This window comes from Theropithecus gelada, chromosome 5, assembly GCF_003255815.1.
Source record: "Theropithecus gelada isolate Dixy chromosome 5, Tgel_1.0, whole genome shotgun sequence".
NCBI lineage: Eukaryota > Metazoa > Chordata > Mammalia > Primates > Cercopithecidae > Theropithecus > Theropithecus gelada.
The window spans coordinates 38275214-38290481 of NC_037672.1; the positions used below are offsets into that span (position 1 = coordinate 38275214).

Genomic DNA, 15268 nt, shown 5'->3' on the forward strand with positions numbered 1-15268 from the left:
GTACTAATTTAGCAGGAATCCCAAATACAGTACAACTTTATTAACTATAGTCCTCATGTTATACATTAGATCTCTGGACTTGTTCATCCCATGTATCTGCTACTTTGTAATCTCTAATCAATATCTCCCCATGTGCTCCTCAACCCCCGCAACCACTGTTGCATTCGCTATTGACTTTTTTTTAAGAGTTTGCATTATAAGTGAGATCACGCAATATTCTTCCTTCTGTGCCTGACATTTCACTTAACATAATGTCTGCCGGGTTCATACATGCTGTGGCAAATGACAGAACCTCCTTTTTTTTTAAGCCAAATAATATTCCATGATTACATATACCACAATTCCTTCATCCATCCACCGTCTGACACTTAGGTTGTTTCCGTATCTTGGCTTTGTGCATAATGCTGCAATGAATATGGGAGTGCAGATAACTTTCGGAGGTGGTGATTTCATTTCCTTTAGGTATATGCCCAGAAGAGAGACTGCTGGGTCACATGGCGGTTTTATTTTTAATTCCATTGGGCTCCTCCATGCTGTTTTCCATAATGGCTGCACCAATCTACATTACCACCAATGGTGTACAGGTTCCCTTTTCTGCACACTGTGAATAACATTTGTTATCCCTTTATTCTTTAATGATAGCCATCCTAACGAGTGAGGTGTTATTGCATACTGGTTTTGATTTGCATTTCCCTAAGGATTAATGATATTAAACACTTTTTCATATACCTGTTGGCCACTTTTACGCATTCTTTGGAGAAATGTCTCTTCAGGTCCTTTACCCATTTTTAAATTTGACTGTTTTTCTATTGAATTGTATGAATTATTCACACATTTTAGATATCAACCTCTTATCAGATATATGATTTGCAAATTTTGTCCCAATCTGTAGGTTGTCATTTCATTTTGTTGACTGTTTCCTTTGCTGTGTGAAATCTGTGTGTATTTCACATTTACAGCATTCTCAATTCAGACTAAGTACATTTCAAGTGCTCCACAGCCACAAATAACTAGTAGTTCCCATAATGGATGACACAAATCCATAACATAAGTGAGCCAAATATCATTCCCAAATTTCTAAAGCTCAATTACAAAATCAATAGAAAGCCCTAAGTAAGTAAATACAAAATGTCTTTAAAGGCAGATGTAGGCTTATAATAGAGTCAAAACATAAGAATAACAATTAATACTTATTGAGCATTTACTATTTTAGATCCTAAGTCAGACCCTATTTTAAACGCTTTTCAAGAATTATCTCATTTGACTATCACAAAAGGCTGCTGATGCAGGTACTAGTGATGTCTCCATTTTACATAGAAGTAAACTAAAACACAAGGAAAGTTAAGTAAAGATTTAACCAAGGCCATGCTTTTAAACAGTACACATGCTATGCCACAAGAAAAATGCCAATAGAACCAAAGGTTGTTTTTAAAATCAGAATACAGAACATAAGAAAAGATAGTATGCAATAATGAAAAAAAAATCCTATCTTTTGGAATTAACAGGTTTTTTTATTTTATTTTTTTTTTTTTTGAGATGGAGTCTCGCTCTGTCGCCCAGGCTGGAGTGCAGTGGCCGGATCTCAGCTCACTGCAAGCTCCACCTCCCGGGTTCACGCCATTCTCCGGCCTCAGCCTCCCGAGTAGCTGGGACTACAGGCGCCCGCCACCTCGCCCGGCTAGTTTTTTGTATTTCTTAATAGAGAAGGGGTTTCACCGTGTTAGCCAGGATGGTCTCGATCTCCTGACCTCGTGATCCGCCCGTCTCGGCCTCCCAAAGTGCTGGGATTACAGGCTTGAGCCACCGCGCCCGGCCAACAGGTTTTTTTAAACTGAATCATGTCATATGATACTTTTCCACAAGAAGCTCCAATCTCTAGATAAACAATACAGTTTTAGATTAGAATTTTTACTTTTAAACTATTACACAAATATTGGGAATACTCATTCTATTTTATGGAATGAGGTAATGCCCAATTCTATTACACACACACACACATTTTATTTAACCTTATACTGGTAATATAAAACAAAAATATTTATGACCCAATATTGAAAAGTATGGTTCTAGCCTAAAGTAAAGAGTAACGAAAGTATTACTTTAAGGTCAAGGATTTTCCAGTAGAATATTAATTTGAAAAAGCTGTTACTTCTCTTTTTTGAAACTCATATATTTGTGATTTTATTATGCCAATCTTATTATGGACTTTTTTTAATAGTCTCATTCTCTTGTATGAAGGAAAAGGCTTATCTTCCTCCCATTCACCTATCATTTCAAACAATAAAGTATGAAAAGATAAAACAGGCAATAATAAAGCAAGCTTCTTCCCTACATCTCAATTCGAAGAAAAAAATAGAATAACGCGCAATACTGAACACCACCTTAGATAGGTACATCATACCCCAAGATTTTTAGCTAAAACAAGAGGACAATGTTTACTTTCACATGTATATGCCACCAGCAAACGACACGAACACTGCCTAATGTTCATAAAAAGTTTTCAGATAAAAAGCTGGACATCTCTTCAGAAAGTAACATTCAAATATTGCTCATCTTAATGGATGACTAGATACAGAAAGAAAAAAATTGCTTGTCTGAAATAAACAGTCCAATGTGAAAGAAACTGTGATCAGAACTTAAATTATCTGACCTTTTTGTTTACTTAAAATCACCAGATAACAACAGCCTTGATCCACAGTTGAAGGCCATGGCTGGCTGCACACTAACTTTGACGTTTTTCAGGGTGTCACTGGAAAGCCTAATCACACCACCTTCAGTTACATAATAAACCTATCACCATACTGTTCTTACTCTCCCCTCCCACATGTTCAAAACTTCACAAAGGTAGCCAGAGCTAAGAGGAGAACCTCTCAATTTAAGGGTTCGTTTACACAATGTGCCTGAGCAGATATTTAGCAACAGCACGAGAAAGTTAAGAGTCAGTCACCTGCCCATAACAAAGAAACGTCTCAGTTTAGGAAAAATTTCCCAAAAAATATGCTCACATCACTTACACTTTGTCTTTAATATTTTGAACAATTTCATCAGCAAATGTTTCACATAACTTACAAAGTTCACCTATGGACTTGGTTTTTCTTTTTATTTTTTCCTTTGGACTGCCTACTCAATGTGTCAGGCACTGGGTCTGGCCCTTTCATGTACATCATCCCGTATTATTCTGGTTATGGTCTCCTCCAAGGGTTAACAATGTTACAATCTAAATGACTTCACCACTAACTTATCTGAGCTTTTCTTCTAGGATGACAATATAACTCTGGGATCCTTACATAAAAGAACAGTATTCATGAAACAATTATTTACACAACAAAATATTTCAGATTAGCACATAATTATTTATAAATGTCCTTTGCACTTTGATTACTCTTAAAACAGAACTAACAGAACTAAATTTAAGTACAAAACAATCTTCTTTAAAAAACCCAATACTTTAATTTTCAGTGTCACCAGAGAATACAAGGAATTCAACATCAGTGCTAAATAATAAATCACAAATGTGAGTAATCACTCTACACTTAGATTATTGACTTTGGCCTGCCGGATAAAAAGCTTACATTAAAAAAGTAGTTCTAAAACAACCCAATACTATTTTAATATGTGATTCAAGATTAAGCTTCAATTTATATGATTCAGTACGAGCACTTAAAAAAAATTCCAAGAGCCAATTTCCCTGTAATTGGTCCTTAATCCACAGGAAATGCCAAAGATGATCCCAGCCTTCCCTGATAAATATAACTCAACAAAGCAAAAAGGCAGTAGAAATTCCATTCAAAGTGAAGGAGGTACATTTAGACACCAACAAAAAACTCAAGAACATAACACACAATGCAACCTTACCTGTTTCTGAAATGTATGTAACAGGATCCTGCCGTGAAATTTTACCAGGTTTAGAAGATACTGGCGGTTTTTCTGGTTGCTTTTTGGCATTTTTTACCTGCAACGTCTCCTCTGACTCTGAATCTGTATGTGAGAGAAAAATAAAATGAAACTTGGAAAAGAACTATTATAATACAGTGCATTTTTAAAGTAGTCATGGTGAACCAATTCCTCAAGGTCTTTTTCAAGGCACATGTCTTCTGTGAATTCTCACAGGTTACTTTTACTCAGTGTTAAGACTATGTATTAGTTTCCTATTCCAGCTATAATAAATGGCCACAAACTTAGTGGCTTAAAACAACTAAGCCACTAAATTTATTATCTTCCAGTTTTGGAGGTTAGACAGACGGTAAATATGGGTCTCATTGGCCTAGTCAAGGTACCAGTAGGGCTATGTTCCTTTCTGGATACTCTAAGAAAGAATTTTATTTGCCTTTTCCAATCTCTAGTGGATGCCAGCATTTCCTGGCTCAAGGACCCTTCCTCCATCTTCAAAGCCAGCAGCATCAAGCGGAAGTCCTCATGTTGCCATCTCCCTGGATCCTCTAACCTTCCTCCACAGTTAATCTCACTCTCGAAACCCTTTTTCTGCCTCCCTATTCCTTGTGACTACACTGAGCCCACCCAGATAATCCAGCATAATGTCCCTATTTTATTTTTCTTTTTTGAGACAGAGTCTCACTCTGTTGCCCAAGCTGGAGTGCAGTGGAGTGATCTCAGCTCACTGCAACCTCTGCCTTCCGGGTTCAAGTGATTCTCCTGCCTCAGACTCCTCAGCAGCTGGGACTACAGGCACGTGCCACCACGCCAGTTAATTTTTGTATTTTTAGTAGAGACGGCGTTTTACTATGTTGGCCAGGCTGGTCTGGAACTCCTGACTGACCTCAAGTGATCCACCCGCCTCAGCCTCCAAAAGTGCTGGGACTACAGGCAAGAGCCACCACGCCTGACCTAATCTCCCTACTTTTAAGGTCATCTGATTAGCCATCTTAACACCATCTGTAACTTTTACTTACCTTTCCCATATAACCTAATATAGTCACAGGTTCTAAGAATTAGGCTGTGGATATCTTTTGGGGCCATTATTCTGTTTACCACAGCCTAATCTCCTAGGGCACTTAAATAAAAGTCAGGAAAAAAGTGTGAGTACCTGGCATAGTGCCTGGTACAAAATAGATGTTTCATAAACTTTAGTGTCCTTCCTCTTCCCTTGCACCACGCATTTATAAATCCTGTCACACTGTAGTAAACTATATCAAACACATTTCCAGTTTCCCAACAAACAAAACTCCTGGGGAAGAAGAACACGTACTTCTTTCAAATTCTTTACAATACAGAGCAATAAAAGGCACACAGTAAACACTTAAGTACTTTCAGAATTCAGAACCTTTGATAGTACTGTGAAAATCTTGACAATCCATAAATGCTTCTTTAGGCACATTTTTTATTTTAAGAATTCACACCAGAAGGCCGGGTGCGGTGGCTCACGCCTGTAATCCCAACACTTTGGAAGGCCGAGGCAGGCAAAATCACCTGAGGTCAGGAGTTCAAGACCAGCCTGGCCAACATAGTGAAATCCCTTTTCTACTAAAAGCTACAAAAATTAGCCAGGCATGGTGGTGGGCACCTGTAATCCCAGCTACTTGGGAGGCTGATGCAGGAGAATCACTTGAACTCAGGAGGCAGAGGTTGCAGTGAGCAGTGCCACGGCACTCCAGCCTTGGTGAGAGAGCAAAACTCCGTCTCAAAAAAAAAAAAAAAAAAATTCACATCACATAAAAATAAAACAGAAGAGACAGATCTTCTTCACAAAAGCAAAAACTGAAACTTTCTGAATTCTATCATCATTTTACCATCATTTTGTGCATCATAAAAGGCATGCAAAAAAATTTGTTCCCTATTTTAAAATTACATTCAAAGAAAAGCCTTTAAATTGTGTTTATTCCTTTTTAAATGCAACCCAAAAAAGCCAGATCTTTCAATAAGGCACAAAAATTAAATCTTAGATTTTTTGCTTTAAAAACAGTATTCTAAGGCACTATTTTTCAAATTTAACTTCCAACAACCTCAACTGGAAAAGAAATTAATACAAGTATTTTTAAAAATAACAGGGCCAGCCAGATGCAGAGGCTTATGCCTGCAATCCCAACACTTTGAAAGGCCGAGGAAGGTGAATTGCTTGAGGCCAGGAGTTCGAGACCAGCCTGGGATACATGGTAAAACCCCATCTCTACTAAAATTACAAAAATTAGCTAGACATGGTGCTGCACGCCTGTAGTTCCAGCTACTGCGGTGTCCGAAGCGCAAGAATCGCTCGAACCTGGGAGGCAGAGGTTGCAGTGAGCCAAGATCATACCACTGCATTCCAACCTGGGCAACAGGGCAAGACTGTCTCTAAATAAATTAATTAAATTAAATAAAAACACATATCACATCCAAATTAAGTTTGACAAATGCTGCATACTCTATCACTTTCTGAAGGAATCTTTAATACAAACAGATTTTGGTTCTGATAAGTTCTATAATAAAATTATTTGAAATTTCACTTGAGCATACAGCACCCTTCTCACAGCACTTATTAATACCTCAGAGAGCTATGTGTCTCAGAACATAGTTTATTTACTTTTTTTTGGAGACAAAGTCTCACTCCTGTCAGCCTGACTGGAGTACAGTGGCGATCTTGGCTCACTGCCACTTCTGCCTCCGGGGTTCAATCAATTCTCATACCTCAGCCTCCCAAGTAGCTGGGATTGCAGGCGCATGCCACCACACCCAGCTAATTTTTGTATTTCTAATAGAGACGGGGTTTCACCATGTTGGCCAGGCTGGTCTCAAACTCCCGACCTCAAGTCATCTGCCTGCCTTGGCCTCCCAAAGTGCTGGGATTACAGGCGTGAGCCACCACACCCATCGCTGTGCTAAGGGATATACAATAACCTTAAAACTTTAAAGCTCCACAGAAGAAATATTACCTGAATCATAGATGATCCTCTTTTTCTTGCTTGGTTGTTTCTGTTTGAAGTCATCCTCTTTACGGGAGCTATTTACCTATAAACATCACAGTATAATTAGAACATAAATAAGCCTATATAACTATCCTTTTTTTCTCGTTAGATTTGGGCTCAGTCATTTTAAATAGGAGAAATTTTGCATACCCGCCCCCCACCAGAAGACATTTTTCAATGTCTAGAAACATTTTTGCTTGTCACAAATAGGGGTAGGGAGGTTTACTGTCATCTAACAAGTAGATCAGGGATGCTATTAAACATCCTACAATGCATAGGACTAGTCCTCCACAACAAAGAATTCTCCAGCCTAAACTGTCAGTAATATACCCTTATTGGCTAAAAATAGGCCAGACAGTAACTGTACCACAATGGGAAAAAAAGAATTACAGAAAACACTATAACATTATTCAGCTCCACTTTCAACACTAACCTATGTATACAACAAAGAATAAAAGGATATTAGATATTACAAGGCAAGTGCTTCCTGAAAATGAAAAGACAGAAACAGGAATAAATGCTAAGCTAATGGCCTACCACTGCCAATGCCCCTTAGGAAACTAAATAAAACCGGCCATGCGTAGTGGCTCATGCCTGTAAAACCAACACTTTGGGAGGCCAAGGCAGGTGGATCACCTGAGGTTGGGAGTTCAAGACCAGCCTGACCAACATGGAGAAACTCTGTCTCGACTAAAAATACAAAATTAGACAGGTGTGGTGGTGCATGCCTGTAATCCCAGCTACTCAGGAGGCTGAGGAAGGAGAATCGCTTGAACCTGGGGGGCAGAGGTTGCAGTGAGCCAAGATCACGCCATTGCACACCAGTCTGGGGAACAAGAGCGAAACTCCATCTCAAAAAAAAAAAAATACTAAATAAAACCAATGCAAAAGGTATTATTTATATTTTATAGTTAAACATCACATTTCTAACATATTCAAATTTTCTCAGAAAGCATCAAGAAGTCAGACAGTGAAAAAACTGATTATAATCAATTATAAGGTAGAAATAGAAACTATTCCTATCCATTACAATAAAACTTCAAAAACATAAGAACAATCAACTAGCTTGCAAGAAAATGGATCAAATTAGCAATTATAATTTACATATACCACTGGATCAAGGACAGAGTTAGAATCAACTACAACTCAAAAGTAAGAGAAGAAGGTATCAAGGAAAGGAGAAAGCCACAGAAAGAAATCCCAAATTCTGCCTGTAAACTTTACCCAAATCTCTGGCTATCTCCTGAATTATACATATGTGGAACAACTCCTAGTGCTTAGCTAAGGTTAAAAGAATTGAATAAAGATTTCAGCTGCTGCCCATTACAGGGTAGGCAAGAGTTTAGAGCTTAAGTACACCAAGATCAATGCCTGATAAACCAAAATAATCAACACTCTTTGAAGGAATATAACAGGATCCAAAGTTCCTACACTGTATCATTCACAATGTCCAAGATAATCCAAAACAACTAGAACATACAAATAAAGAGGAAATGTGACCTGCTGAGGTTAATTTTATGTGTGAACCTGACTGAACCACAAGATGTCTACATATTTGGTCAAACATCATATTGGGTGTTTCTGCAAGGATGTTTTCGAATGAGCTTAATATTTAAATCAATAGACTAAGTAAAGCATATTGCCCTTCCTGATGGCATTAAGTCTCATCCAATCAGCTGAAAGTCTGAAAAGAACAAAGGCTAATCCTCTCCTGAATGAGAGGGAATTCCTCCTGCCTGACTGCCTTAGAGCGGGGACATCTCTGGGATACTTTCTTCCTGCCTTTGGACTCCCAGTTAAAACATCAGGGTACCAATTCTTGGTAATAAATCTCTCTATGTATACACACATGCATCCTATTGCTTCTGCTTCTCTACAGAACTCTGATTGTATAATACAGATTTTGGTACCAAGAAATGGAGTACTACTGTAAAAAAAAAAACAAACAAACAAACAAAAACAAAACCTAAAATACAGAAGTGACTTTGGAATTGGGTAGAGGCTAGATGTCTTCTAGCATGTAGAAAAAGCCTAGACTGCCATGAAGGAACTGCTGGTAGAAATATGAACTTTAGATGTAATAACAATGAGAGCTGATGAAGAAAAGAGAAGAGCTAGAGAAGAAGCCTCTTTCATCTCAGAGCATATATCATCATGAACAGAATGCTGGTATAAATATGAATGTTAAAGGCCAGCCTGGTGAGGTTTTACATGGAAATGAGAAAGAGATTATTGGAAATTGGAAGAAAGGCAATTCTTACTATAAAGTGGCACAGAACTTGGCCAAGTTGGGTCCTAGTGCTTTGTAAAAGATGGAACTTGTGAACGATGAAATCACATATTTAGCTGAGGAGATCTCAAAGCAAAATCTTGAAGATGCAGCCTGAGTCCTTCTGACTGCTTGTAGTCAAATGCAAAAGGGAAAAGATGAACTACAGAAGAAACTGTTCAGCAGAAAGGGACCAGAGCTTGAAGGTTTGTAAAATTCTCAGCCTGTCCATATTTCAAAAAATGATAAAGCATGTTCTAGGCCGGACGTGGTGACTCACACCTGTAATCTCTGCACTTTGGGAGGTCGAGGCAGGCGGATCACTTGAGGTCAGGAGTTTGAGACCAGCCTGGCCAATATGGTGAAACCCCAACTCTAGCAAAAATACAAAAAATTAGCTGGACAGTGGCACGCGACCACAGTCCCAGCCACTCAGCAGGCTGAGGCAGGAGATTAACTTCAATCTGGGAGATGGAGGTTGCAGTGAGCTGAGATTGCGCCACTGCACTCCAGTCTGGGCAACAGAGCAAGACTGTTTCAAAAAAAAGAAAAGAAAAGAAAAAGCATGTTCTAAAGAGAATAGCAAGGATGTAGCTGGAGTATCACTTGATAAAGAGATTACGGGATTATACAAGCAAAAACACTGTCAGTTTGAATTGAAGAGGATGGAGAAAGGACAAAATGAAAGAAGGCTGTCAGACTTCTGAGATTCCAGTGACAGGACAACAGGGCTATTTTTCAAGAAAAGGGAAGAATGGTCCCAAAAGCAATTCAGAGATCAACCATCAGAACTGCCTCTTCAAAAGATGGAGCTTGGTTTCAACAGATGAGACAGCCACCACCCAAAGCCTTGTGGGCAGGACGGCCCAGCAGAGCTGCAGAAGCAGGACAGCTGCCTATGGTTGTGGGGGTAGAGCCACTAACCCAGTGGGTCTAGAGGGCAGGGCATCAAGCCAAAGAGTATTATTTTCAAGGCTTAAGTTCTGATGGAATTTGCCGTGCTAGATTTTGGACTTGTTTGGGATCCATCACCCCTCCCTGCCTTCTGATTTCTCCTCTTTGGAATGGTAATGTCTACCCTATATGTCTGTTCCACTATCATATTTTAGAAGCACATTCCTTATCTGGTTTCACAGGTTCACACCTAGAGAGAAATTTTGCCTCAGGATGATTCATACCTCAAGTATCACCCATATCTGATTTGGATAATATTTACATGAGACTGTGGACTTCAGACTTGATGCTGAAATAAGACTTTGGGGGCTGTTATGATGGAATGAATGTATTTTGCATGCAAGAAGGACATAAATTTTGAGTAGCCATGGATGGAATGTTATGTCCTGAATGTCTGTGTCCCCAAAATTCACATGTTGAAGCCATAACCTTCGGGGTGGCTATATTTGGAGGTGGAATCTCTAAACAAGTAATTAAGGATAAATAAGGTCATAAGGGTGGGGCTCTGATCTGACAGGATTCACATTTTGTAAGAACAGACACCAGAGTGCTCATTCAATTTCTCTCTCTCTCTCTTTCTCCACCAGAGTGCTCAATCTCTCTCTTCACCCAAATGCACTAAGAAGAGACTATGTGAGGACACAGCAAGAAGGGAGCCATGTACCAACCAGGAAAAAGGCCCTCACCAGACACCTAATCAGCCAGTACCATCTACTTTACAGTATTTTGTTATGGTGGCCTGAACTAACACATGACCCAAAGAATCGGGACAAAAAGCACTTAATGAAGACCAATCTTGATATAACCCAGATGTCAGCATTAGCAGACAAGAATTTTCAAGCAGCTACTAGGCCGGGCGTGGTGGCTCATGCCTGTAATTCCAGCACTTTGGGAGGCCGAGGCAGGTAGATCACCTGAAGTCGGGAGTTTGAGACCAGCCTGGCCAATATGGAGAAACCTCAACTCTCCTAAAAATACAAAATTAGTCGGGCAAGGGGGCGCATGCCTGAAATCCCAGCTACTCAGGAGGCTGAGGCAGAAGAATCGCTTGAATCCAGGAGGCAAAGGTTGTGGTGAGCCAAGATCATGCCATTGCACTCCAAACTGGGCAACAAGAGCAAAACTCCGTCTCAAAATAAAAAATAAAAAATAAAGCAGCTATTATAATTACACTCAAGGACATAAAAGAGAGAAATTAAAGTTATGAAAAAGAAACAAATGAAAATTCTAGAATTGAAAAATACAATATATAAAATAAAAATTCACTAGATAGCCTTAACAGCAAATTGGAGATAAAAGAAGAATCAATGAACCTAAAGACGGAAAAAGAGAAAGTACTCAATCTGAAAAAAAGACTGATAAAAATGAACAAGGCTCAATGATCCGTGAGATAATATCAAAACTCTTAATGTTTACGTAATTGTAGTTCAAGAAGAGGAGAGAGAATGAGGCAGCAAAAATATTTAAAGAAATTATAGCAAAAAGTTCCCAATTTTGATAAAAGATATAAATTTACAGATTAAAGAAGCTCAGAAACCCAAAACAGGATAAACACAAGAAAACCACACTCAGGTATGCCATAGTCAAACTGCTGAAAACCAAAAATTAAAAAATTATTTAATGAACCATGAGAAAAACAACACACATGAGAAAACAATATGAATGACTGGAGACATCTCATCAGACAAACTGGAAGCCAAAAAACAGTGGAACATCTTTAAAAGGCTTAAATTTTTTAAAACACGGTCAACCCAAAATTCCATACCCAGCAAAAATAACCTTCAAGAATGAAGGCAAAATACAGGCATTTTCAGATTAACAGAAACTTAGCAGAGGTTTATCACTAACAGACCTACACTACAAAAAAATGCTAAAGAAAATTCTCCAAATTGAAATAAAATGATGTTAGATGAAAACTCAGATCTTCAGTGAGAAATGAACAGCATCAGAAATAGCAAATACGTGCGTAAAATTAAAAGAGCAATTTTTGCCTTAATTTTTTTTAAAAATGCACATCTTTTTAAAGCAAAATTACCTTGAATTGTGCAGTATTAACATATGTAGGTGTAATATATATGACAACTAGGGCGTGAAGAATGGAGTGATGGTGGCAGATGGACTTGCAGAGTTGCAAAATGGTTACACTTTACATAAAGTGAAATAATATTAATTCAAATACACTACTGCAGCCATGGCCTACTTTCCATATTGACATTATATCTTAGTTTCTCTCAGGCCCATAGAGAACAGGGGAAAGAATAAAGCTTTCCTCCAAAGCCTTCCGTCACCAGAAATCTCACACCATCCACCTGAGCATAGGGGTTCATGTCTCTGTGAGCAAACTTTGCTCTTAAAATGCAAAGTGTTAACAACTAAAAGGGGTTATATCTCTACATCAGGAAAACATCAAGCTATGAATGTAGTAAGTTACATTAATTAGAATTAGTGGCCAGGCATGGTGGCTCACACCTGTAATCACAACATCTTGGGAGACAAGGGCAGGAGGATTACTTGAGGCCAGGCGTTCAAGACCAGCCTGTCTAACATAATTGAGACCCCATCTCTATCAAAAAATAATTTTTTTTAATTAGCCAGGCACAATGGCAAGCACCTGTAGTTCTGGCTACATGGAAGGCAAAGCCAGGAGGATCATTTGAGGCCAGGAGTTCGAGGCTGCAGTGGGCTGTGATCACGATACTGCACTCCAGCCTGGGCAACAGGGCAAGATCCTGTCGAAAGAAGAGAAGAGAAGAGAAGAGGAAAAGAAAAAAGGAAAGAGAAAAGAAAAGAGAAAAGGAGAGAGAGAGAGAGAAAGAACAAACGAACGAACAGCCTTATTACTCTTTTTCTTCCTCTGAGTTGAAACCTGCTTCCTCTGAGTTGATATGAAGCTTCCCAAGATATGAACTATAAGAACTGAGGCTGGGCACAGTGGCTCATGCCTGTACTCCCAGCACTTTGGGAGGCCAAAGGGGGAGGATTGCAAGGCCAGGAGATCGAGACCATTGTGGCTAACACGGTGAAACCCCATCTCTACTAAATATGCAAAAAATTAGCCAGGCGTGGTGGCGGGTGTCTATAGTCCCAGCTACTCAGGAGGCTGAGGCAGGAGAATGGCGTGAACCTGAGAGGCAGAGCTTGCAGTGAGCCGAGATCGCGTCACTACACTCCAGCCCGGGCAACAGAGCAAGACTACGTCTCAAAGAAAAAAAAAGTATAAGAACTGAGCTTATTTTACATTCCATACAATGCAAAATTATATCCAGAAAACTAACCTTGATTTCCTTTATTCCTTTCTTTGCTTTTAAAGTTTCTTCATCAGACTTTGTTTTCTCATTCTTCTTTACTGTTTCAGTTACAAGTTTCTTTCCACTTGGTATTACTCCAAAGAATTTCCGAATGTCCTAAAAGCAAAAAAAACCAGGAGATTCATGAATAAACATTAACTGCATAAAATTATAATTTCAATTGTAAGATGGGACAGCTTTATATACACACTGGGTTACCCTGAGTAATTTCTCCCTATCAAGATAGTTCCGGCCGGGCGCGGTGGCTCAAGCCTGTAATCCCAGCACTTTGGGAGGCCGAGGCGGGTGGATCACGAGGTCAGGAGATCGAGACCATCCTGGCTAACATGGTGAAACCCTGTCTCTACTAAAAATACAAAAAACTAGCCGGGCGTGGTGGCGGGCGCCTGTAGTCCCAGCTACTCGGAGGCTGAGGCAGGAGAATGGCGTGAACCTGGGAGGCGGAGCTTGCAGTGAGCCGAGATCGCGCCACTGCACTCCAGCCTGGGTGACACAGCCCGAGACTCCGTCCCAAAAAAAAAAAAAAGATAGTTCCATGAATACACTAGCTTTCTTTTCATGTGCACAAGTTAACTGATAACTTTACCTGAGTTAAGAATAATTTGTCAGCTGGGCACAACGGCTCACGCCTGTAATCCCTCCACTTTGGGAGGCCAAGGCAAGTGGGTCACTTGAGGTCAGGAGTTTGAGACCAGCCTGGCCAACATGGTAAAACTCCATCTCTACTAAAAACACAAAAAATTAGCTGGGCATGGTGGTGACAGGTGCCTGTAATTCCAGCTACTTGGGAGTCTGAGGGAGCAGAATTGCTTGAACCCAGGAGGCAGAGGTTGCAGTGAGCCCAGGTCACACCACTGCACTCCAGCCTGCCTGGGAGACATAGCGAGACTCCATCTCCAAAAAAAAAAAAAAAAAAAAAAAAAGAATAATTGGTCTAATGAAAAGTAATATAAATTCTCAGAATCAGGCCAAAAACAGACCAAAATAAGCAAGTGATATTTTTGCTAATGACAGCAGAGTTACTAAAGAGGCAAGTAGCAGTTACTTATTATTGATCATGCATGCACATCCACATCCACTTCCCATCATCCCAGGCACAACTGGGGAGAAGACAAAGTTGGAGAATATGATCCTTGTCGGTGGAACGTATACTCCAGTCTGAAAGAAGAATAACTCTCACAACCCTAATCATTCCTGGCAACTAAAAACCTAATTGTTTTCCTTTATATGATTGTTCAACATTCTGAAGAAAAAAAAACCTTTGATGCTTATTACAATACGCTCTTTAATCACCCCCTTGTTAAACCACAGAATTCAAATTAATCATACTGAAACATTTACAATGTAATTGTATTTAATTACAATTAAAATCAATCACTTTTCCTAACCTTTGCATAGTCTTCCCCACCTCTCTAAAATTTAGTTTAAGAAATTGCGGTATAGAGGAAAGGGAACAGACCTTAGAATCGGAAGCCTTAATTCAAATCTGTGCTCTACTGTTTTCTACCTGTGTGATTTTGGGCAAGCTACTGTGTATTATCTGTTTTCTCCTCAGTAAAGTGGGACTAATACTGACCCTTTATGTGGATTAATTATGCATCTACCACAATTCTGGCTCAGTAAAAATCTTCCGCTCATCTCATTTCTGAACTATCATCCCTTTATATTACTGAAACACTCTGTTTATCATTATCTCTGCTTATAGAAAAGGGTATAAGGAAGAAAAAATAATGAGAACATAGGATCTGAATTCCAAAGAACTGGGTTTAAGAACCACCTGTATCATTTTCCCTCTTCCTATTCTTGATAGTTGTAATCACCAGTTTTTATCACTTTTT

At 39.3% G+C, this 15268-nt stretch overlaps 1 protein-coding gene across 4 annotated transcripts in view; it reads right to left on the reverse strand.

Moving 5' to 3' along the window:
* RFC1 (replication factor C subunit 1) overlaps window positions 1-15268 on the reverse strand; it is a 78618-nt gene that overhangs the window by 48942 nt on the left and 14408 nt on the right. For all 4 annotated transcript variants that reach the window (XM_025385787.1, XM_025385790.1, XM_025385789.1 and 1 more), the window contains exons 2-4: window positions 13398-13526; window positions 6867-6942; window positions 3856-3978 (exon numbers count right to left, since the gene is read on the reverse strand). In XM_025385787.1, the coding sequence (XP_025241572.1) occupies window positions 3856-3978; window positions 6867-6942; window positions 13398-13526 (328 nt within the window). The remainder of the gene's footprint in view (window positions 1-3855; window positions 3979-6866; window positions 6943-13397; window positions 13527-15268) is intronic.